This window comes from Callospermophilus lateralis, chromosome 1 (assembly GCF_048772815.1).
Source record: "Callospermophilus lateralis isolate mCalLat2 chromosome 1, mCalLat2.hap1, whole genome shotgun sequence".
Classification (NCBI taxonomy): Eukaryota; Metazoa; Chordata; class Mammalia; order Rodentia; family Sciuridae; genus Callospermophilus; species Callospermophilus lateralis.
The window spans coordinates 61,878,378-61,903,717 of NC_135305.1; the positions used below are offsets into that span (position 1 = coordinate 61,878,378).

A 25,340-nucleotide genomic window follows, 5' to 3' on the forward strand; every position below is an offset into this window, starting at 1 on the left:
TAACCAATAAACATGAAATCTGATTCATTTGGGACAAGGTTAATTTTTGCTCATGTCACAATCAGAATATATATATGCATAGGTGGGTATTTGAATTTTGTGTGTTTTCCAAGATATATCCTAGTTTCTTATAAACATCTATAATAGCTTTCTATAGCATTGAGATACTATCCCTGGAATAACTGTCTTCCAAATAAAAACAGAAGATACAAATCATTGAGAATGTTCTTCCAAGAAGTTGATTTCATAAATCACTTAATGCTGGAATAAAAGAAATGCCAAAAGTTTAGAATTGTGCAGGTATTTTAGTATTTTTGTGGTTTTTGAAACACATTATTATCTTTTATTATTGAAGCTGATTTTTTTGTTGTTGTTATTTTTGCTAAAATAAGTATTAAAATTTACTAGGAAGTCTCTGAACCCTGTATTTTATCATTCAATATTACTGGAAAATTATCAGTCAATCAGAAAATCAGTTTTTAAAAAATCAGCTGATAAAAATTGAAACCCGTGATTTTTCCAAGAACAAGTCCCATATATAAATGATTAAATATTTATGAACTTAAAAAAATATAATATCACAACAGTGTTTCTTAATGTTAGAACAGAGTTGTTGGTTATTATCAAACATGGACATATAAAACAAAGAAATTTGTGAGAATTTCAATTATTTGAAGGAATCCAACTCTCACTTAGGAAAATTCTGCATGAATGAAAAGAGATAAGATCATGTTATATTAACCAATAAAAATGAAATCTGATTCACTTGGGACAAGGTTAATTTTTGCTCATGTCACAATCAGAAATATTAGGAAGCTCTCTCTCCTATCAAGGAGCAACTTAGAGATCTTCCTTCCTTTCATTTTGTACTGTTTCTAGCTTTAGGAGGAGCTCTTTAGGAAGCACCTTGCAAAGGTGAAGTGAACAATTGCACTGGGGTTTTTATTGCCAGGTTTAGAAAAGCCCTTCTGTTCGAATTCCAGTCAGGAACCTCTCATATCATTGAAAAATCATCAGAAAATGTAATATTTCTATGTTCACAGAAAATAAAACAGGATCGGATAAACACAAAATAGCATCTGACAGGACTTCAACATTAGTCTCTATATATTTTGGAACTATCAATAATCATAATCCTTTTGACCACCTAATAAGATAAATCTGTTTCTCTTATGTAAAATGAGAAGAGAAAGTTTTTTTCCCTAAGGTTTTCTCTAGCTTTAAAATTATCATATTCTATGATAGTTATTAGGTCTTAATGAATTTTTTTCTACTCAAAGTTCCTGTATATACTTCTCATATATACTTTTATTTCAATAAATAATTCAGAAAATTCTATGCTTATTGGAGATTAAATTTACCTAAGAAGAAAGAATCTTCACTTCAAGGTTTTAACAACTTAATTGAGTAAAAAATTATTTTAATAATACAAACCAGAAAGAGCTACACAACAAAATAGAGATATAAAAATATTGGGACACTGACAAAGAACAATTGATATTCGATTTGGCTATCTTCTAGAACTCTGAGGGGGGTTTCTTCTTTTGTTTCCTTCATCTTGCATTCTTTTTTATATTTTCTCAAAATGTGATCTTATAAATAAAATCTGTAGTAGGTTAGTTCTCTATGCTATATTTTCAAATTCCTTAAACTATGCCATATTTAGTGCATGAAAGAAATTGATTTACAGTTTCAGTTTCATATTAACATAAACAATTCAAGAAACATTGCGCTTTTAAAAATATCTAAGCTTGTGACTTTTATGTTGTAGCATTTATTCCATAATTTTCAAAAAAAATAAGAACATTTTTCAAGTGTTTATCAGTCACACTTAAGTGGTTTCTAGCTTTTGTTTTGATGAGGAAATGATGAAAATCCAATCTCAATACAATATGTAGATTCAAGAGAACAATTTTCATTAGTTTCTTCTCCTGCTGTGGAAATGGAATGTGGCTTATTCATTTGTGGAAAACTTGTATAGGTTTACTATGTGCCACTCAGAGCTTTAAAAATATTCAGTTTTTATTTATTTATTTGTTGGTTTATTTATTTTTGTAGTGCTGGGGATTGAACCCAGGGCCTTGTACATGGAAGGCAAGCACTCTACCAACTGAGCTATATTGCCAGAACTATATTCAGTCTTTTAAAGCCTCATCTCTACTTCGTGAGTAGACACTACTCTTACCATCATTTTATAATGAGAAAACAAGACAAGAAAGATTCAGTTACTTGTCCAACATCTCCACGGTAAGGGCTGAAGCTGGGATTCTTTTTCAGACCCTATGGCTAAAGAATCTGTGCTCTAAATACCATGCAATGGGTATGAAAGAAATTTGGCAATTTACTAAATACTTGTACGTATAGTTAACGGCTCTCGTGGTTAACAGGCATCCAGGTAAAGGATAAATAGATTCATGTCCAGTTCTTTGACATGAAAAAGTTATCCAAGAGAAAAATAGCCACCAGAAGATATTAAACTGTTGGGATGGTCATTTCTATATTTTCTAAAACCTTTCTGTTAGGAAGCAAACAGACCAAAATTTCCTTTCAAACTAGTTGTTTTACATATAAAAACAGATAAATTTAGTACGGACATCACTGTGTAATTTCAGACTAGTTACTTAGAACAGGAATGAAGTTTAAGAGTGTGACTACTCTTAAAAACACGCTCAAAGAAAGACAAACACTAGCTTCTAAGTCATTGATTCTATTACTATTTTAGATGTAAAGAAAATCACACAGCTTTCCACGTTCCAGAAATGAAGTAAGCATCTGGCCACGGGAGAGTCGCTGTACTCCAGTTTGGAAATAAAGGGCATGTGTTTGGTAACAGTTTCTTCAAAAGAATTACAGAAAAGACAGCGATGATTTAGAAACTATCCTCTAAGGAAATTTATCATGCTCTTTGCAGGAGACAAAACAGCCTTCAATTTTGTATGCAAATTCTTGTCAGCAAGTACATTATGGTGTAATAGACAATATATGATCATGCTATGAAATTGTTTTTGTTTGGATTTTTGTTGTTGTTGTTGTTTTGTTTTGACATTGGTAAAGATATTCTTGATTTGGTTTTCTTCAGATCCAGGCAGGCACATTATTAGTGTGAAGACTGATTTACTTACCTGAGTGCTATAGGTACAAAACTTTTTGTCTTTGACCAGATAAAACCACATTGCCTTTTTGTTACTTGCTTTGTGTCACAGGACAGACCTCCTTTTATATGAACTGTTTTGCAAAGTGAGTTATTAGTCATTCTAATCCCATTTATGTAATAATTTATCATGAACCTACTATCTTATATCTTGGATCCTAGACCTACTATTGTATTTCACTGACCTATATATGTATTGACAAGGAATAGATCTTTTAAAAATATTATAGATTTCTAAGCTTTGTATATTTGCTAAAACAGATTGGCATTTGTCTTCTTACACTGCCATAACACAAACCATAGACTAAGGGTTTAAAAAAACACATTTATTCTCTCACAGTTTGTTTTAGTCAGCTCTCTTGTTGCTGTGACCAAAAAGACCTTACAAAAACAATTAGAGGGAGAAAAGTTTATTTGGGGGCTCATTGTTTCAGAGGTCTCAGTCCATAGACTGCTGGCTCCATTTCTTGGGCCATAAAGTGAGGCAGAACATCAAGGCAGAAGTGTGGGGGAGAAAAGTGGCTCAGGACATGGCAAGGAAGCAGAGAGAGCGAACTCCACTCAACAAGAACAAAATATATACTTCAAAGACAGTCCCTAGGGACCCACCTCCTCCAGCCACACTCTACCTTCCTGCAGTTACCACCCAGTTAATCCCTGTCAGGGGATTAATTCAGTGACTGGATTAAGGCTCTCATAACCCAATCATTTAACCTCTAAACCTTGCCTGTCTCACACATGAGCTTTTGGGTGACACCTCATATCTAAACCATAACACTGTTCCAGAGAGTGGGAAGTCCAAGATCAAGGTCTGGCAGTGCTTAGTCTCTGGTGAGGGTATTTTCCAGGGTGCAGGCAATCACATTCTCACGTGACCCTCACTTGCAGGGGAGAGTAGGCTCTCTGTTGTCTCTACCTATAAGAACACTAATCCCATCAGGCTAGAGCCTCACATTCATCTCTTCATCTACCTCTAAATCTTAACACACCTCAACAAGACTCCTAAAGTACAAGAAGTAAAATCAATAATTGAGAAATGAGACGGTATCAAACTAAAAACTAAAAAGCTTCTTCACAGCAAAGCAAACAATCAAGAACATAAAGAGAGAGCATACAAAATAGGAGAAAATCTTTGCTACCTGCACCTCAGATAGAGCATTAATTTCCAGGATATACAAAGAGCTCAAAAAACTTAACACCAAAAACCAAATAACTCAATCAACAAATAAGCAAAGGCACTGAACAGGCACACACAGAAGAAGAAATAATAATGGTCAACAAATACATGAAAACATGTTCAATATCTCTAACAATTAAATAAATGCAAATTAAAACTACACTGAGATTCCATTTTACTCCAATCAGAATGGCAATTATCAAAAACACAAGCAATAATAAGTGCTGACGAGGATGTGGGGGAAAAGGTACACTTATACATTTTGCTGGGTGGAACTGCAAACTGGTGCAACCACTCTGGAAATCTGCATGGCGATTCCTCAGAAAACTTAGAATGGAACCACCAGTTGACCCAGTTATCCCCTCCTCAGTATATATATCCAAAAGACTTAAAATTATCATACTACAGTGATGTAGCCACATCTATATTTATAGCAGCTCAATTCACAATAGCTAAACTATGGAACTACCTTGCTACCCTTCAATAGATGAATGGCTAAAGAAAATGTAGTATAAATGCACAATGGATATTACTCAGCTACAAAGAAGAATGCAATTATGGCATTTTCTGGTAAAGGAATGGAACTGGAGACTATCATGCTAAGTGAAATAAGCAAATCACCCAAAAACCAAATGCCAAATGTTCTTTCAGATATGCAGATGCTAAAAATAGAAGGTTTTTGGATTAGACAAAGGGGAATAAGGGAAGGGAGGGAGAATGGGAATAGGAAGACAGTAGAATGAATTGGACATAACTTTCCTATATGCATATATAAATACATGACCAGTGAAATTCCACATCAAGTGCAAGAGTGGTATCCTAATTAGAATAAGTTATACTTTGTGCATGTATAATATGTCAAAGTACACTGTTATGTTTTCTATTCTATTTTTTACTTTAAAAAGAATTTTAAAAATCCTAACACAAATACAAATAACCCTCAAAGACATCACACTGGGTTTAGAGCTTCAATGTATGGTTTTGAGATGGAGTGTAATCATTCAGATCATAAAACTGGTAATCTTTTATTTTATTAAAGACAGATTTTTGCTGTTTGTCCATTTCTATGGATGAAATCTAGATTCACAGACTTACCTATGAATGAAGTTCTATTATTATGTTTCTCTTCATATGTCAAACTTTAATCTTTTGGGGAACAAGGTCTACTTTATAAACAACTGCTTTGTATTGGGGAATATGGGCCTCAACTTATTTTTCTGAAATATTTTTATGTTTTTCCACCCCAAGTTTGTTTGAAAGTAATAGAAAAAGATATTTAAATTCAATAATGACATCTCAGGCATAAAGTAAGCCCACCCATAAGATGGTAGGAAATGTATAGTTTTTGCCTCATATCAAGAAATTCAGTACTCATTCCTGTATAAATTCTTTTTAGTTCCAAAAAAGAAGAAATCTGAATGGTTTTATAGATGAAGAACAAAGAGATACTTTGCTCTCATACCTACTGGAACATGGGGATTTAGACACAAAATGAAAATGGCAATAACCAGTTTAAAGTAGTACAGGCAGCAAGGGCATAATACTGATACTCAAGCTGTAACTCAGTATACATGGGGTGTATTATTTTGGAATCTTGCATAAGGAAAAGAGGTTCATTAGCTTCTAACATCATTGAGTCATGGTTGAAACCATTCAAGTCACTTCATTAAATTTCTCTCCACAAAGATTTTGGCCTGGTTTATTGTGTTTTCCAGACATAATGGGCCTATGGTGGGAATTATAACACTGAGTCATGGACAATGCTGACTATTTTAGCTCACCAAGAGCACATATGAAAGTGTTCACCATGCAGGAGTATGCACAGACTCTAAACTATGTCTGTGGCTTTAAATCTTCTTTTATTAGATGTTATTGCCTTTTCTAAAGGATCCAGGGCTGGAATTCATGCTGTTCTGAAGTAGCAAAAAAGAATGCAAACAACACCATAAGATAAAGAAAAACTGGCACTCTCTGTAACATTTTTTCTTTCTGTACAGTTCCACCAATTAATGTATGGAACTGTATTGATGTAAGTGTTGAACAAGCCAAGTCAAATTTATTCTTGCATTAAATATTTAAAAAACACTTAGATGTCCTTTCCTTTCTGCTTTATGTTTTTGAAACTCTGTAGCAGATGTCTCAGAATCTTTACTAGTGAAAATATTAAGATATTTCTTCAGTGAAAACCAGAGGGAGAGACAGAGAAACAGACTAAAATGTGTCAGAGCAACCTCCAAAAACTCTAAGAGTATAAGTTTCTTTGTTTGTTTATGAAAATATATTTATCCACAGACTGATTCTTCCTTTAACTTAAATACCACCAGAGGTATCAGGCATTCTTTATCTAACTTCAGATTTATAGGACAATCAAATTAACTTATAAGTCAAATTGATTAGTTTGCATATAGTGTCAATTTTATCATTGTTTGTTACAGTAAAAATTGCATCACTCTATTATGAGTTTAGGCCCATATTGAGGGCACTGAACTAAAACCATTCATATCCATCCTTTAATTTTATTTCCCAAGAATATGTGCCTCCTAAGGGATAATAGCATCGTAAGAAGTAACTCATTCTTACCAGAACATTGATGGTCACCTGAGCAGTAGCTCTTCTTTGTCTGAAGGGGTCAGGAATGGCATCGTTGTCCAAGTCTGCAATCCTGACGGTTATCTTATACTGTGACTCCACTTCCCTGTCTAGTGAATCTAGTAGCTTTATCATGCCTGACATGAAAATAATGGGAAACTTGTTACCCCAGTATTACCAAACATCCTCAATTTATGCTGAATTATAAACTATATAAATGAAATATAATCATTACAATAATAAATGGAAATTAACTAGTACAAAACAATGTAGTTATACATTCATACTTCCAAAGCATAATTTTGCAGCCAAATCACAACAGATGTTAATTCATAGTCTTTTAGTAACATTATTAGGTATAAAGGACATACATGCACACAGACTTTCTGGAGTTCAATATTTCAAAGATCAGAGCATCCATACTTTTCTTATAGTACCTGAGAATTTACAGATACGTGTCACACATCAAGGGGAAGACAGCATATTTCAAGAGAGAGTTTATTGAAAATGGTCCAATTCTCACCATTTCTATATAAAATAGATTCCAAATGAGCACATGTGACCTCTTTATATTTATTACTGATTGATGTGTTTTTACAATACCTGTATCTGGTTCAATGTAAAATTTGGGAGGAGTTCCCACATTGCCTCCAACAATGGTATATTTTAAGTTGTTAAATGGCCAGTCTGCATCTGTAAATGTAATTTTTCCAACTAGTGCATCAACTGGACTATTTTCAAATATACTGAAGGTAACCGATGTAGTTCCAACTGGATTCAGTTCATTTATGCGACTCACCCTTACAATGATTGTAAGAATAGCTATGGAAAAAAATGTACATAAAAAACATGGTTAGGGTAATCATGTCTCTGATAATATTTATTTTCCTTTTCTGTTTTACTAATACCTTAAATATTAAATATATGGATTACAAAACATATTTATGTTGATGTTTCATTATTAAATTTTACCTTTTAAATTATAGAGCATTTAAAGCTAAATTTAGATTAAAATACTTTATTAACTGCTTTTGAATACCTGTCAAAACAACGTGTTCTATAGTATGATTATACTAATCATATATTCTAAACTAAAAATCACAGTTTATCATGGACAAAATAGTGTTCAATGATTGGAATATGATTAAATTATTCCATCCTGACAATAGAGTCAATAATGAAGGAAATGCAATTTACTCTGAGAATCTGAATATTAGAATTTTCTCTAATGCTGATTTTTTTTTAAATTCTTTGGAAATCTTTCAAATACACAAAGATTACAGAAAAGTTCATCTTTGACATCATCTTCAAATAACTGTAAATTTCTATATGACACATTTGAACATTATATCTAACCTGGTTCCAGTTTTAATTTAGTCTTCTGGGTTATAAATAGTAGTACATATGCAGTAAATAAGTTAATATAATATCAGTCTATAAGCTTTAATGCAACAGATCATAGGAAGATTTTAAATATAAAATACTAAGAAAAATACTGGGCATTTTATGTAATTCAAATTATTTAATATTTCAATTTGTTAACTTCTTACTTGAGAGTGCAGGACTTCCTTCATCAGAAACCCTCACAAACAATATATATTTGAAGTGCATTCCTGCAAAAATAGCATTGTCAAAATCTAAATGTGTAGATCCAATCTGTAGGTGAAAAATATGAACAACAACAATTTTGATTAAACATCTATTTTTCAGCTTCATGGATCCAAAGCTAAGAGATGTGACAAATAAGTGAAAAATGAGAATGTACACAGTACTGTGCAATAGAAATAGAATATGGGCCACCAGCACAAGTTGCATGTGTGATTTTAACTTTTCTAGAAGCCCACTTAAAAATTAAAAACAAGTGAAATTAACTTTAATAAAGATTCTTATTTAATCAAACATATACAAAATACTGCCATATCAACATGTAATCAACATCAAAAATATTGGAGATGTTGACATTTGTTTGTTAGTACTAATTCTGTGAAATCCATGACTTATTTCACAATTGCTGCTTATTTTCATTTGAATAAACCACATTTCTGGAATTAAAGGCATAGATAGCTATAGGCTTCTATAAATTTATTTAAATTAATATTATTACATATTTGGGTAGTTTATATTCTTAAGTTATATTGTCAAATATAATAATAGCAAAATAGGTATTATATTTCATGTTCTTTTGTTTTCACTGATTCATTTACAATAGATTTCCCCATTTCCTACAATCTCTTCATAAACACAGATGATCTCCAAATTACCATAAACTTACAAGAGTTTTACAGTAGTGCTAAAATGATGTGTATTTAGTAGAAATGTACTTCAAGTTTTGAATCTTGATTCCTGGGCTAGTGATTAGTAGAATGATATTCTCTTTTGAGTCTGGGCAATGGCAGTTAACCATAGCTCTGTCAGCTACACCCATCATGAGGGGAACCAATCAATTTTCTGCAGTGTTCTGTGTTGATAAGCTGTGATGTTCTTTAGGGTTAGTTATTACATGCATTTTCAACTTACAACATTTACAATTTACGATGAGTTTAATCTGAACATAACCCCATTATAAGTCGAGAAGCATCTGTAGTTACTATGTTATGTATTTAAGATTTGTTAAAAGAAGCTGTCATAACTTTCTTAGCATTCTTTCAAAATGAATTAGATCTGGGTTAGTATTAGTGGGAATAATCTCCCAGAAGTAAGCTTTGAATTGCAAGCTTCAAAATCATGCAAAAACAGAACTTGAGACTGACTCTGTGAGAGAGGTCAAAGCATCTCATATTTTTGCTCTTTCCCTTTACTCTCCAGGGAAGGATGTGCAGGGCAGGCATGATGTTTTCAGGATCTTTAACAATGTTAAATATAAGGGGCAATCTGAGAGTCTTCCCTCCACAGCTCATGCATAATCACACAATCCTCTGGGTGGTCATAGAATAGACTAGATGTGAGACCATCTAAGGGAAGAGTGGAAAGAATATGATTGCATTCTGTGCCTCCAAGCTTTTCTGAGGTCCTTTTTGTGCATCAGCCACATCCACATTAACTATTTTTCAAACCAGTCAGCATTATTAGGAAGGGGAGTTATGTGTAGCGATTAAGTGATTAGTTGGGACAGAAAAGCATAGGTGAATAGCATTGTTTTCTTAAGATTCTGGGTTTCAAGAATTAGAGAAATTAGAGACTGTAAATAAGTCAAGTGGGAGAAAAAATAATTTCTTTGTGCATGAAGAAGAATATTAGGTGGTCTATAAGGTCCTTTTCAATGTTAAAATTCTGTACTCTGCATTCTAAGTGGCCAAAGGAAGGTAACAAAGAACGGCAATGGCACTGAACCAGGTATCAGTCAGGAAGTTAGTAATTCACCCTGGTAGTTGTCTTCCAAAATTACTACATGCTTTTTCTCACCCTGTTTACACTATGGCAACGTGGAAAATAGAAATAAATTGAACATTGAGAAAAACTACAACTACTATAAGAAAGTAACCAAAGGCAAATATGAATAAATAAATATAACATGGCAGAGCCCTACAGAAATGTTACTGGGAGAGTTAATATTCCAAATGGTAAAAAAAGTTAATTGACTCCTTGCTAACTTCCAAACCACAAAATTAATGCCTGTTTTTCCAACAATTTAGGTATGAAGGTCATTGGTTAAAATATTTATAGGAAAATATCCTATATCATATTATGCTTGAATACATCATACAAATCAATAAGGAAAATAAAGCAATAATGGATAAATACATGTTCATCATGTTCATATAAGTACCCTGTCCAAATACTTGCTGTTTATTCACACAATGGTGAATATATAAAAAGATCTACAATCTTATTACCAAACAAGCTAAACATCGTAATATGTATGAGAATAACCAGATATTGAAATAAGACACTGAAGAAGAACCATGCTTTAACATTGCTGATGAGAGTTCAAGCTGATACAACCAACTAATAAGGAAAACAACTTGACACTACTTCATGTAATTAAATGATATAACCTAGAGAACATGTTGCATGAAAGAACCAAGGGAAACGCACAATGGTATTCATAATAATATTACACATAATAAGCAAAAATTAGGAGGAACTTCAAACCTAAATTTTTGGGAGAAAGACTAGAATCACCCAATAGAATATTAAAGAATAATATGGAACATTATAATAATCATATTGATTGATATGACCCAAATATAGACAGTTATTAGAAGCACAACATAAATATCAAGTTATGAATCTGCATATATTATATCATTTCTTTTAAAGCTTTTCAATATAGTTCAAGAATATATACACGGTTGATAAAACTAAATTCCTCAAGGTAATATCAAATACAAAATTCAATATACCTATTTTCTCAGGAAGACAAGTGACAGGGCTCCCTGGCTACTAAGCTACGCTGCCGACCTATGGGGTCCCTGCCCAGAACTGGCAAAGGAGTAGTGAAGCTGCAAAGTGGCAGCCCAGATGGGTGGGGCTGAAGGAGTAAGCCCTGCCCCCCACCACGCAGGCGTGGTGGGCCTGAAGCACTGTGAGGCAAGGCTGGCAAAACTATTATCCTTCAGCCAGGCCTGGGCATAATACTGGTACCCTGCTGCAGGAGCCTACTCCACACAATACTGCTGCCCAGAACCTGCAAACATGGAACAACCCAGGACCTCAACCTGCGGCTTCCTGACTGGTGGCTAGAAAATGGAAGGGAGGCTGACCTGAATGGAAATTGGGGCTCAAGAGCTGACGGATAGTATTTGTGTTTCCAAACCTTAACTAGCATCAACTTGGACCAATTACATTGGTACTCTTTCCAAACCCTAATTAACATAAGTTTGGACCAATAGCAGTGACCCAAAAGCTATATAAACACCCAAACTAGTACAGTTGGAGCAAGAAAACCTGCTTTCAGGTCCTTTCCGGCACTGCTGGAGTTCTGTTCCTGTTTCTAACTATCAGTTAAATCCTGCTCTTACACTCACTCATTCTGGTCTGAGGATTTCACAAGACAAGAACCCAGAAAGAAGAAGAAATTGAAGGTAAGTGTCTGGGGTCTGCTGCAACATTGGAGGGCATGGACTGCAATCTTAGCAGATCCCATCCACCAACTGCCAGAGAATGAGTTTCATCTCAAAACTCCAGTTTCACAAGGAGGAGGGTGGGAACAGGTAAATTGGTGTTAGTGATTTTGTAATTCTGAAGTGCAGGGATGGATTCAGTGATTCATTTCATTACTATGCTGCATAATTTGCAAATATGTTAATTATGTTATCTTAAAAATATCAGCTCATTCTTAGACAATAATAATTAAGAATGGAATGACTAAAAAAATACTTAGGGTTGATTTCTCTCATCAATGTCCATTAAAGAGAAATAACCTAATAAAATACAAGACTAGCAATACTGACTTAGAGAAATATTCATTTCATTACCTTACTTAAAAGTTAAATCTATTGCATTTGAAATCATTTGGATTGATTAAATAGTAATTCACTATTAAACATTAAAATTATACATTTACTCCTGGTATCCTGGTGAAAATCATTCCTTAATTAACTGAGATAACTTTAAGTTAATATACACTAGTCTAATAGAGCTTTAATCATTATTTTAACATAAAGTTTTGATGCTTACTATAAATCCACATTTTGAATGACTGCTAGAGCTGTTTCTCCTTTTAATATAATATACATGCCAAAGGATGGTAAAAAGAACTAATCACCTCTACTTTTACATTTTAAGAAACTCAGTTCTAGATTGTGGTCTTTTGTGAGTTTAAAACTTAAGCATTTTTGGAAAACTAAATAGGTTTTCTTTCTATATTCTGCTAATAGATGTTTAATTCACTAAGCATTAAAATTGTCTTTCTTTTTACAAACTGGTTTTTCTTCCCTTGCTGCTATAGTAAGATTAGCATGTTACCATCTTAATAACCCTTTTTGAATTTAATATCCCATTTAAGAAAATTGCAATTATCCTCAATCCAGTCATATAGTAATTGGGAGAAAAAGACAAAGCAGTTATATCACATATCAGTAAGTCAATTGAAGTTAATATTCTACAATCTCCAGGGAAATGTAGGGAAATCAATGGTTTTCATTCTGTGAATATTGAGACTGGATTTATGTTAGTCAAAATTAGAGTATGTCCAATACAATAATTTTGCTATTGTTTATTTGTATAATTTTGGTTGTTTTATTTGTTTCATTTTTGTTAGAATTGTCCAAATAGGAAGAATTCAAAGATATATTACATAGTGCCATGATTTTTACCTTCCTAATTGAGAATATTTTGATACCACATTATTTTTCATTATTATCAGGATATGTATGTGTATGTATATGTATATATATACACATACATATATATATATACTATAGTTTATATGAATCTATTTTAATATTCTGGTCATATCAGCAATATCTTCTTACTACAAAGAATTGTGAAAAGGTAACCTTGATGCACTTGGCAGTAATTTGTTACTAAATCCTGTCAATGGCTTAAAAATGATTTGAAATTTCAATTTTGTGTATTTCTGATTCATTAATTCAGTCTTGATTAATATGTATCCAACCAGCACCAAATATGTCATACTCCTAGTTTAATAACAAACTTTCTTCTTTTACTCTAATTGGGAAAACAGAGGTGAAATATGTGATTAGTGCCAACGTGGGAGAGCTATAAAATGCTGTGAGAAGCCAAGGAGAAGCACCTCATCCAAACATCAAAGAGAAGAAACATCAGGAATGGCTTCCTAAAAGAAATGTTAATGCAAATTATGAAGGTTTTTCAAAAGGGGACATGGGAAATGGGGACACAAAAAAAGCTAGGGTGGATTTTGAACAGTATTAAGATTGAAAGGCAGAACTGAAAGACATCGCAGTATTTTAATGTCATGAAAATTATTCTGTGCCTCAATCACAATGTGGGACAGCAAATGGTAAAGATATAGGGGTTTGTTTGAATGCATCTTGGGTAGAAGTTCAATTTCAATGAACTCAGTATAAAAACAAGTGAAAAAGTACTTCTTACTTATATTTCACTCATCCAGTCCATGTTGTGTTGTTCGTAAGCTAATTGGTAAGATAAGAAACATTTTTATCACTGTGTTGAACACAGTGCATAATTTAACTTCCTGTTCTTTTAAAAATATATATATGATATAGCAACATGTAGAATGACTTTGTCCTCAAAACTTATAGGAAATAAAATCTATATTTACCCAATTGGTAAAATATTTTAGCTACTGCATATTCCAGGATATAGCAATAAGTGTGCACAATTATTCTAATTATATACCAATCTCATTAGTTATTTAATGCATTTATTAATGGTAAATCCAACACAACCTAAACGAGTAGACAGTATTTCATCACAGAACCATTTGTTCAAGGAAATTTGTAACCTTCTTAGTTCAGTTCACAAGATTAAAATTGCATTCCATTGTTCATCTCAAAGCAAGATATGTTGTTGGCAATTTCAGGTTCAGTTGAAAATTCAGGAACAAATTCTGCCATCAGCTATTTGAACTACTGTAGTTCATTAAGAATTTAATAATAATAAAAATAAAATGTTTTTCTATTTAAGGTTAATTACAGGGTCACATTCAGAGAGCAACTTTAAAATACTTACCCTCAGTTCATTGTTTGTGAGAGTAAAGGTTTTATTTGAAAAAGTATCCATAATCAAATGATAAGTTATGTTGTTATTAGGAAGAGTTCCATCCTTATCTGTGCATGTTAGAGAGACTAAAAGAGTTTCAGATGGAATGTTTTCAGGAAGTTCAATTCTGTAATGAGTAAAACACAAGAAAAAATGTGGTATAACATGTTAATCAAGATTTTTGCAGATGATAATATTTAGCATAAAAGATGTTTTAAACTGTGTTCACATTTTAAATAACCACTTTGCCAATAAGAAAATCATAGTGTTGATAAAGAATTATATAATAAATTATCTGGCATCCTGTTGAGACCAAAGGAAATGAAATATTATTATGTTGACTAAATAAGCAGCAAATTAGTAAAATATACATATTATTGAACAAAAATGACAATTTGTACCTCAAATTCATAATTTTATATTTATCGAGATCCTAGAACTTAATCAGCCCATGAGTGTCCCTGTAGCAGATACCATATCATTGTCTTAATTTTTAAAGTAAGGAACTGAGAATTCCTTGCTATTAAATTTATAGGAGGGTGAGCTGGAACTATTGATTCTGACCAATATTTATATTTCCCTCTGTATGTCCCACTTTCCTTATAGCTCCTGAACTTGGCTTATGTGAAGTCTACTGGCAAATGAAATGCAAAGGAAAATTGTGCATCAGCTCTAGGTAAGATGGTTACAATTTGGAGTACTTCCATATGTTCTTCCTTCCTTCTGTTCATGTGGTGGAGAGCAAAAGGGAATAACATTGCAAAGCAAAATTACTGAACAAACTGGGATCCCTGAATCAGTGTGGAGGAATGCCAACAGTATGGCCAACAGGCCTGCACTGTTCTTCCCATAAGAGGCAAGGACATGCTTATTAAATTTAGCCATTGATATGTACGTTTTAATTCATTAACAGTAATTAAGTGGAAAATATTGTGACGAGGGAAAATGACTATAATTGTATGTTTCCTCAATTGTAAAAAAGGTATTATTAATTCAATCATTGAAAATACCTTAGTACTAAAAAATAGTGAAATAACAGATGAATTGTTTAATTTGTTAACATGAAGAATGTTCTAGAAACTAAATTTTATAATATTCCTTCAATAAGAATCCATAAGCTACTAGCTGGAATAGAAAATGAAGGGAAGCCGGGGGCAGTGGCACATGCTTGTAATACCAGGGACTCTGGAGGTTGAGACAGGAGGATTTCAAGTTCAAAACCAGCCACAGCAAAAGTGAGATGCTAAGCAACTCAGTGAGACCTCATCTCTAAATAAAAATACAAAATAGGGCTGGGAATGTGGCTCTGTGGTCAAGTACCCCAGAGTTCAGTCCCTGGTACCCTCATCCCCTGCCCCCCCCAAAAAAAAAGAAAAAAAAAAGAAAGTGAAAGGGAACTTCTATGGAGTGTGCAAAAATATTGTTATTTCAGCCTTTTAACTTTTTTTTAGTAAAACAACAGTGATAAAAAGTTTACAAAGTAAAACTTGATTCTTTTTGAACCTTAAATTTATTTTTTACCTGGTACATAAAAACATGAAAATGATACATATTCATGGGTACTGTGTGATATTTTAATATATGCATACCCTGTGCAATGTTTAAACATATCTGTCACTTCAAACATTTATCATTTTTATGGTGAAAGCTTTTGAAATCCTTTCTATCAGCTTTTGAAATTCACCGCATGTTACCATTATCTATAGTCACCCTGTTATGCAATAGCACACCAGTACTTATTAATTTAACTGAAACTTAGTACCTGTCGAACAGCCTTTCCTTTCTGTCCTCCCCACTGCTGCGCCAGCCTCTAATAGCCACCATTTGACTATTGACTTCTATGAGATCTTAAAAGTTGAATCTTGGAGTACAACAGAGCAAAGACACTTTTTTCATATTTGGATTTTTTTTAACTGTTTTATTACTATAAGTTGATCAAGTACATATCTGCATTTTTTTCCACAAAATATTGTTTAAAATAGGAGATAAGTAATTCGAGGGCACACTACCCAAAACCTTTCATAACATATAAAATATCATTTCTGCTATTAAAGTGAAAATTCTCATGAATCAGGAGCTTCCCTTGCAAAACTTGCAGGATTATGTAAATTTTACTGCATGTAGTTGACATTAATCCCATCCTGGTGACCTTTTGGTGCTGGAGCACACATTTTTATGGTTTCCTCAGGTTTTCTATATTCAAGTTAAACATTTGTAATCCAAAATCTGAAATTCTCCAAAATCTAATAACATATGAGCACTCAAAGAATTTCAGATTTTAGAGGATTTGAGACTTGTTTTTATACGTTGTTTTTTTGAGAGCAAATAAAAGCAGATTCACTTGTTTCAGTGAGAAAAAATAAAGAGAAGCTGCATATTATCTGAAAATTAGGTGAGGAAAGAATGAAGGGCTTCTGCTTCCATCAGGGATGGCATGATGGTTATTCTTTATTTCTTTCATCTTTGACAAAATCTGAAGCTCACATAATTGCTCCTGTAACTTACGTGTAAATATTCTGTGAGCACTGAGGTGGATTATCATTCACATCTTGTAGTATCACTGTGAGTGACCCAGTTGTTGAATGAATCCGTTTGTTGTCATAAGCTCTAATATATAATACCCAAGACTTTGGGGTGGCTACATCCTCATAATCCAAAGGATAGGCAATTGTGATCTCTCCTGAATCTAAAAGGCAAGCAAATGAAAAGGTATTCAGCATTCACAAGATGAATGATTTAAAATAATGATTTAAAATAATGATTTATGATTTAAAATAATGGCATGGATAAAATAGTTCTAGGAACAAAACAAAGGTCAGTTGTTGACCTGTTGTAGCTCCCAAGTGAGTTACACACAACTTTGGATTTCTGAAGAATAGGAGTTGGGTAAGTGACAGGGGAAGAGAGAAGCCTCCTGCGCTGTGTAGATCAGATGGTATTTAGTGGGAGGGTTGTGAGGAGTACACTGTGAAGCTTAGGCTGAGAGTGGAAAAATGAGCACAGAAATCGGAGAGTAGATTGGGGTGGCTTGGATATAGCTAAGTGGATGTGTGTGAAACTGTGGATAATACACTGAGAAAAAGAACAAAAAGAAAAATTGATATTAATTTAATTAGGAACTGTTTTTTAAATCATTTTTATTGTATCTACATTTTCAGAGCATGTAACATGTACAATACACTGTCTCCTTTATAAACAGTGTTTTTTTATGCTAAATGTAAACACATACTTGATGTTTGATGTCATTTCTTATGTTGATAGCTCTCCAAGCATTTTGGTTGTCTAGAGTACATTCCCCAATGAATTCTTGAGGAAAAACTATAGGCATAATATTTCTTTATTGCTTTCACCTTCTGAAAATTTTATCTGCTATCTTTATCTGTGAAGTCATTTTGCTGGATGTAAATTTTCAACTCTCATATTGTGTTTTCATGTTTCCTAAGTATGTTACTTCATTAATTGATGGAAAATATGTTGTAAAAAGTTTTGTTTACAGTATGATTATCATTCTCTTATAAGTGACTTAGTCTTTTTGCCTAAAGACTCAAACACTTTTCTTAACATCTAAGTTAACATCTAATAATATACTGAAATGTGTTTCAAATTTAGTCATTCTGGGTTGATTTTCCCAAGAACCTCACATTTCTCGTAATATGCAGCTTCAAATCTCTTATTATAGGAAATGTATTCTTTTTCCCTGTTTTCTTAAAGTTGCAGTATAATTACACATAATAGTGAGATTTGTTGCTACATATTCATATATGCACAAAAGATAACAATATTTGGTCAAAGTTATTCCCCAGTATTTCCCCTTTCCCTCCCCTTCTTCCTTGCCCAGTCCCCTTTATTATACTGATCTCCCTTTTTTCTTGCTTTTTTTTTTTTTTTATCCTCTCTAGCTTCCACATATGAAAGAAAACATAGGACTCTTGACCTTCTGAGTTGGCTTATTTCCCTTAACATAATGTTCTCAAGTTTTATGTACTTTCCTGCAAATTACATAATTTCCATTATTTTATGGCTGAATAAAACTCCATTATTGTAAATATGTCACATTTTCTTTTTTAAAAATTTTTGGTTCATGTAGAATTTTATTTTATTATTATTATTTTTTAAAGGAGAATGGGAGAAAAGTTTATTAGGTTTGCTACTCAAAATAGTAAATATCTTGGATATGAGAAATTAAGTTTAATTAAATATCTTATTTCCTCCTATATGCAAAGTAAATGAATGATTATTACATAGAATTTATTTCTTTGATAAAGGTTTTCTGAATGTTATTCTTGGCCCTAACGCATAGGCTTTTGACAGTTATGAAACAAAAGTTTTATGACAGTTATGAAACAAAAATTGAAAGAAAGACACATAAATTTCTTCCTTAAAGAGTCAATTTTTTAAAAAAAATAATAGATTTTTGTACTACTTATATCAAATTTTTAATTTGTTCTATTTTACCATTATAATTAATCTTCATATAAGAAAATGAAAACCTAGGTGCTTTCCATAGTTAATTTAAAATTAAAAAACTGATACACTGATAGAAGAACAATTTCAAAATTCATAGCCATGAAAACCTACTTTATCCATTTATCCATTGACGGACACCTAGGTTGGCTTCATAATTTGGCTATTGCAAAGTGTGCTAATATAAATATGAGTATACATGTATTATTATAGTGTGATGATTTAAATCCTTTAGTCCAAAAATTGTTATAGCTGGGTCTTTGGGTGGTTCCATGCTGAGTTTTAAGGAACTTCTATATCGATTTCCATAGTGGTTATGCTAATTTACAGCCTACCAACAGTGCGAAAGTGTTCCTTTTTCCCGCCTCCTCTCTAGCATTTATTATTATTTCTATTCTTGATGACTGCCATTCTGATTGGAGTGAGATGAAATTTCGATATAGTCTAGGAATGTATTCTTGAATGACACTTTTATTTCTTGGGTCTGATGCTTTGTTTGCTTCCTTGGGAATTTGTAGAATATGATTTAAAGCGTTGGCTTTTCTCTGCCTATCATCAACAGCTATAATTTTTTTCATTTTTATTTTAAATATAATATTATATTTTTAAATAAAAATAAACCTGTGTAGAAGGCTTTTGTTCCTGAATATTCTGAGAGTAAGTTGCTAACATAATGCCTCATCTTCTGAAAACTTGATGTACATTTCCCAAAATATACATGATACAAGCATCAAAATCAGGAAGTTAATATCAATACATTTAATACTGAGAGTCTCATTCAAATTTCACTGATTGTGTCTATTTTTTAATCAAAAGAAGATCCAGTTCATATTGTCATGTGTTGTTAGTCAGTTTTAACTTTTTAAACTAAAAAAGTTGTTAAATCTTCCCTTGAGATTTACCACCTTAACCCTTTGAAAGATTTTTAAAAATAGCAATTTTGGAGAATTTCCCTCAGATTAGATGAGCCTGATGTTTTCTCAATTGATTAAGGTTTGAAAGCTTTTGATTAAATACCACAGAAGTTATACTTTATTCTGTCAGTTTGTTTCATTACTAATCATGTCCATCTTAATTACTTGACTAAGCAGGCATCTGCCAATTTACTCCATTCCAAAGTTACTGTTTTGCCTTGTGCAAAATATATTTTGTGGAGAAGTATTTGAAACTACATAAGCATCCTCTACCTCATCAAACTGTCATGTTTATTTGCATATTTACGTCTCTGTGGACTCATGGTGTCCCATTTTATTTATGGGTTTTAATATACAATAAACTTATTTATGTTTATTTATTTATTAAATATTTTTTTAATTGTTGATGGGCCTTTATTTTATATATTTGTATGTGGTACTGAGAATCAAACTCAGTGCATCACACATGCTAGGCAAGCACTCTTCCACTGAGCTACAACCCCAGCCCTATTTATTTTTATTGATATATAATATTCATAGATCTTTATGAGTACATTATGATAATTTGATATATGCATACAATGTATAACAACCAAATCAGAGTAATAAATATTTTTATCTACTAAAATCTTAATAATTTTTATGTTTGGGGAACTTTAATACTCCTATGTTCTCATTATTTGGAGATAAATTACACTGTTGTGACCAGTGATTGTTTTACTGTGCTGTAGAGAGCCAGAACTAATTCTTCCTACTGCCTACCTTTTGGTAACTCTTAATCTCCTTTTCATCTCCCATCCTGTGTCCTTCCAAGTCTCTATGACCTGAGAACATGTATTATCTATCTTTTTCTCTCTGGCTTATTTCACTTAACAAAATGATATCAAGTTCTGTCTATGCTGTTGCAAATGACAAGATTGCAAACTCTTTTAGAATGGAATAGTATTCCATTGTGAAAATATACTGCATGTACTTCATCCTTTCACCCTTTGGTGGACACCTTGTTTGATTCTATGCATGATTATTTACTTTGATATTCCAATGGTCCTAGCATTTCCAAATTATAACCAATTTTGTCTAATTTCTTCACCTTATTGACATTCCTTGTTATTGTTTGAGTAGGTTCTTGCATGTTTGTTCATCCTATATTTTAACTGCTATAGTCTCAAAAGGAACCATTCCTCTAAGGAGCTCTTGTAGGGAAATGGGACCTAGAGGTCAGTATCTGCACACAAAGTATACTTTTGCTATTGTGACATTGGGGTCCTTAAACTCTTTCAATCTTATTGTAGACACAGGTACAGAATTTATGTATGTGTGTATACACATGTAGTTATGTCAATATTTTTTGTGTATTTGTGTATATTATGTATAGACACATATATACAAATATGTATATTGAAATGCATATATTCACTCTGATACCTTCAAATTTTAATTCATCCCCACCCACATGGTTTTCATTTTCCATCTTGATAATCCTATAGGAGTGTCAGCCTTTCCTTAATGTAGTTATCAATCCCCCTGTATGTAAACTACTGTCATTTCTCTGCTGCCATCTCCCTCATACCCAGTTCAAGGACCCTTCTTCCTCTCCACTTAAACTGTGACTTGCCATACCTAGCCACCCCTCCATGGGTCATCTTCCCTAACCTCAGATTCTGACCCCCTACATGGTGGTCTTTCTATTGATATGGTAGACCATTTATATTAATCCAATTATGTGTATACCCTCTTTAAAAGATGAGAAATTTTTCTTTCTTCCTCCTCCTTGCTTTATACCTAAATTGTTAGAGGCATGAACTTCTAACTTCCAGTCATGTGAGATGTACTCAGAGTTACAAGTGTCACAATCAAGCAGATTAAATTCACTACAGGTCTTCTAAAGAAATTAATCATATGAGTTTGGCTAAATTAAAACTCCTCTCCAGGAGTTACATGATAGATGGGGGTTAGGACAGTAAAACCCCAAAGGGGTTATTATGCATGCAAAGTCCTAGAAGAATGTATGATATAAAAATAAATATTCAATTTATGTTAACTAGTATTCTGGTTTCCATGGGAAAGTTTACTTCTCAGAGGGAAACTATACAATAAAATCCTAGGGAATACTGTTATGGATCTGAATTATCTGAGAGTTTCCATACTTCTGAGAAGGAAGAAATGATTCCTTGTTACTTCATAGAAATATGTAAATACACTGCTAAATATTTTGAAGATGTTTTCATCCTAATATAATGATAATCAGGCTTATTTTTAGCTAGTGAAAAATACATTATATTGTACTTTCTGAAATGATTAGCCACAAAACTTTTTTTACCTTCATTTATAGAAAATTCTTTTTGTGTACCTATAAATTCATAGTGTACTGAGTCCCCTATGTCTCTATCAGTTGCTGTCAACTTGACCAGCATTGTTCCAACAGGCAGATTTTCATAAATATTTATAGGTGCATCTGGTATGTATCTGTGGGACAAAAGAGTTTTTTTATCATTCAGTATAAACAAATGTCTCTTTTCATCTGTGTCATACAACAAATATTTTAAATTTCTTGTGATACATATTTTGTAACATTTTAAAGCCACTGGCCTTAAATAATTTGTAGATTATTATGTATGTAGGGAATGCTTACATATCATAAATGATCTTATAATATTTCTTCTTCTTTTTTTTAATTTTTTTTTTTTACCTAAACTCTTTCTCCAGTCCTTCCAATGACTAGTAAATTATACTGTTTTCCAGATGATAAAATTCTACAAACATTCTAGCAATCACATTTTCATTTCATATGTTTGGAAATATTTCAATATCAGCAAGAACTTATTGCCCAAATTCTCTTGAACTGCCACATTGATTCACAACATGAACATATCTCTGAGTTTTCTGTAATATTTTACATATTAAAGATAATCAGCAAGAAAATAGCAAATGTTAGAATCTTTTCCACCAAAGTATTATTTTTCTTTGTAGTGTTGAAAGCAAAGTAGAAATAGAGTTGATTTTTAATCCTTATTTTAAAAAGTAATAACAAAGAGTTCATAAAATTTTGATTTCTAATAATTTTAAGAAAATTATAATAGAAATAGTAAAACATTGACATGTTAACTGCTATTAAAAAATTTCAGTGATTTAATCATAGCACTTAAATATTTAGATTACTCATTGCTTACGTAAGAACAGGACTCTCATCATTAACATTCTGGATGTTTATAGTGATGGTGCCAACACATGACTCCACAGGGAGGTTCTCCTTATTCCTAACAGCAATTACAAATTGGAAATGCTAAAATAAACAAGAGAAGAGAGTACATCTTTATTTTTTTTTCCTTGAGTACTTAAAATATGCATCTTCCCCTTCATAAAAAGTTCTTTAAAAATAAAATAGAAGGGCTGGGGATGTGGCTCAAGCGGTAGCGTGCTCGCCTGGCATGCATGCGGCCCGGATTTGATCCTCAGCACCACATACAAACAAAGATGTTGTGTCCGCCGAGAAGTGAAAAATAAATATTGAAAAATTCTCTCTCTCACTCTCTCTTTAAAATAAATAAATAAATAAATAAATAAATAAATAAATAAATAAATAGAAAAACAAACTTTAAAAAGCTCTTAGCATAAAAATGTAGCATCCCAAAAACACTTTAAAATCATTTCTAGAAAAGAACATCTCTTGTATTCTCACGCAGATTTTGCAATTAATGCTAACTTCCCAATTGTTATGAAACTGAGATTAAATTTTTGATGGTTTTCAGCATACCACTATAAGGAAGTATGTCAAATTTAAATTTGTTAAAATATCAAATACTATTACAAATAAGAGTAAATAAATAAATTTTTAAAATAAATAAAATATCAAAATAAAAGTAACTTTACTGTTTAGGGAAAAATCTCTGAAGCTCAACAACTTACTTTTAGAAAATACTGACTGAAAAAAATATAAAATATAAAAATATTTTAGAAACTTCAGAATAGAAATTTTATTTAAAGAGGTAACATTCCAATGCCATAAACAACAAAGAAGTGTAGTCTAAAGGGGTAATACCTAATTTTGATGAAGTCAAAGAATGATTGTAATTTTTTGTTTTATTTTTAAATTTAATTTTATAATAAGTTATATGTATATGCAAAAAGTACTTTAAAATACATTTAATCCACAAAAATTATAACTTTTTGAGCTTTCTACTTCAGGAATATTTTAAATAAGTGAGAAGAAATTGAAGATCACAGATATGGATATTCTAAAATTTGCATGAACAACAATATATTACCTTTAAGCAAATTATTATTCAGAAAAAAGCACGTATAAACTATTTGTTTAGAAATAAGGTAGAAAAATGCATAAAATAGAGATAAAATACACAATTAGGAAAAAAGTAGGAGAAAACTAAATGTGTGGTACTTAGAAGTAAAGGTAAGAGTTGCAACACAGTACTTGGAAAACAAAAATAGTATTTTTGAACAAATGAATCTGTTGTCTATGTTTTGAATCTTAACAAAACATTGGAAATTGGTAGCTAAAGTTAAATGCTTTCATTCAAAAATTATTTCTCAAGTACTGACTATTTGATGCAAGTGTAATACACTAGAGATAAGAATTATCTTATTAAGATTAGAAATAACCTTAAGTGTGTAGGAAAGCATGTCTAATCGGGAAGATTGACATGTAAATCAAAGAAAGGTGAAAGTTGATCAAGTGAAGTTTTGCTTTTAAATCATATTGACGTACAGAATAAAATAGTTTTCTGTAATCCTTCAAAAATACTACTGAAATGATATTGTAAGGGGAAAGAAAAAGTGGGGGTAGGGGTGGGGTATTACAGGTGAATAGTGACCACATTAACCATCTCCTCTGAGAATTGCCAAGGCATGAAAATAACATATGGATTTCCCAAAGGCCAGTTATGCCAGAGGCATGTCTTACAGAGTCAAATGGTAAATACCCTTTGGAAGAACAGCTCCTCAACACTGTCCAAACAGCTGTGGGGAATGGGGGTAAGGGGGCTAGCCAGAATTCAAGTATCAAATGAAACTAAAATATTAATTAAGTGAATTAGCAGTCTATATTGAAAACCTTCTCAAGTGGGGTTGGTTATATGCTAAAACACAGGATGGTATAATAGTAGAAAATATGTTTAAGTAGCTTAGAACTTTAATAGATGAAAGAAAAAAGGAAAATGTAATCATTAGAACAAATGGAGAAAAAAGGTATATAAGTCAAAATCAAACTCCTGATTAAAAAAAAAACTCTTACTAAAAGAAAATTTCATTATTTAAAAAGATTAACTATATCCTACAACAAGTAGCATTCCAATTTGAAACATTTAAACAACGTTTTTGAAGATCATGACAAGATAAGGATTCTTTCTTATACCACTTCTAGTGAACTTTTTTTCCCCCTGGA

The 25,340-nt window shown here is 32.2% G+C and overlaps 1 protein-coding gene across 1 annotated transcript in view; it reads right to left on the reverse strand.

Moving 5' to 3' along the window:
• Positions 1 to 25,340, reverse strand: part of LOC143397552 (cadherin-related family member 4-like) — a 156,342-nt gene that overhangs the window by 99,181 nt on the left and 31,821 nt on the right. Inside the window, exons 10-16 of the mRNA XM_076853690.2 lie at positions 23,113 to 23,225; positions 22,263 to 22,408; positions 17,070 to 17,250; positions 14,535 to 14,691; positions 8,468 to 8,573; positions 7,521 to 7,739; positions 6,909 to 7,054 (exon numbers count right to left, since the gene is read on the reverse strand). Coding sequence (XP_076709805.2) covers positions 6,909 to 7,054; positions 7,521 to 7,739; positions 8,468 to 8,573; positions 14,535 to 14,691; positions 17,070 to 17,250; positions 22,263 to 22,408; positions 23,113 to 23,225 — 1,068 coding nt within the window. The remainder of the gene's footprint in view (positions 1 to 6,908; positions 7,055 to 7,520; positions 7,740 to 8,467; positions 8,574 to 14,534; positions 14,692 to 17,069; positions 17,251 to 22,262; positions 22,409 to 23,112; positions 23,226 to 25,340) is intronic.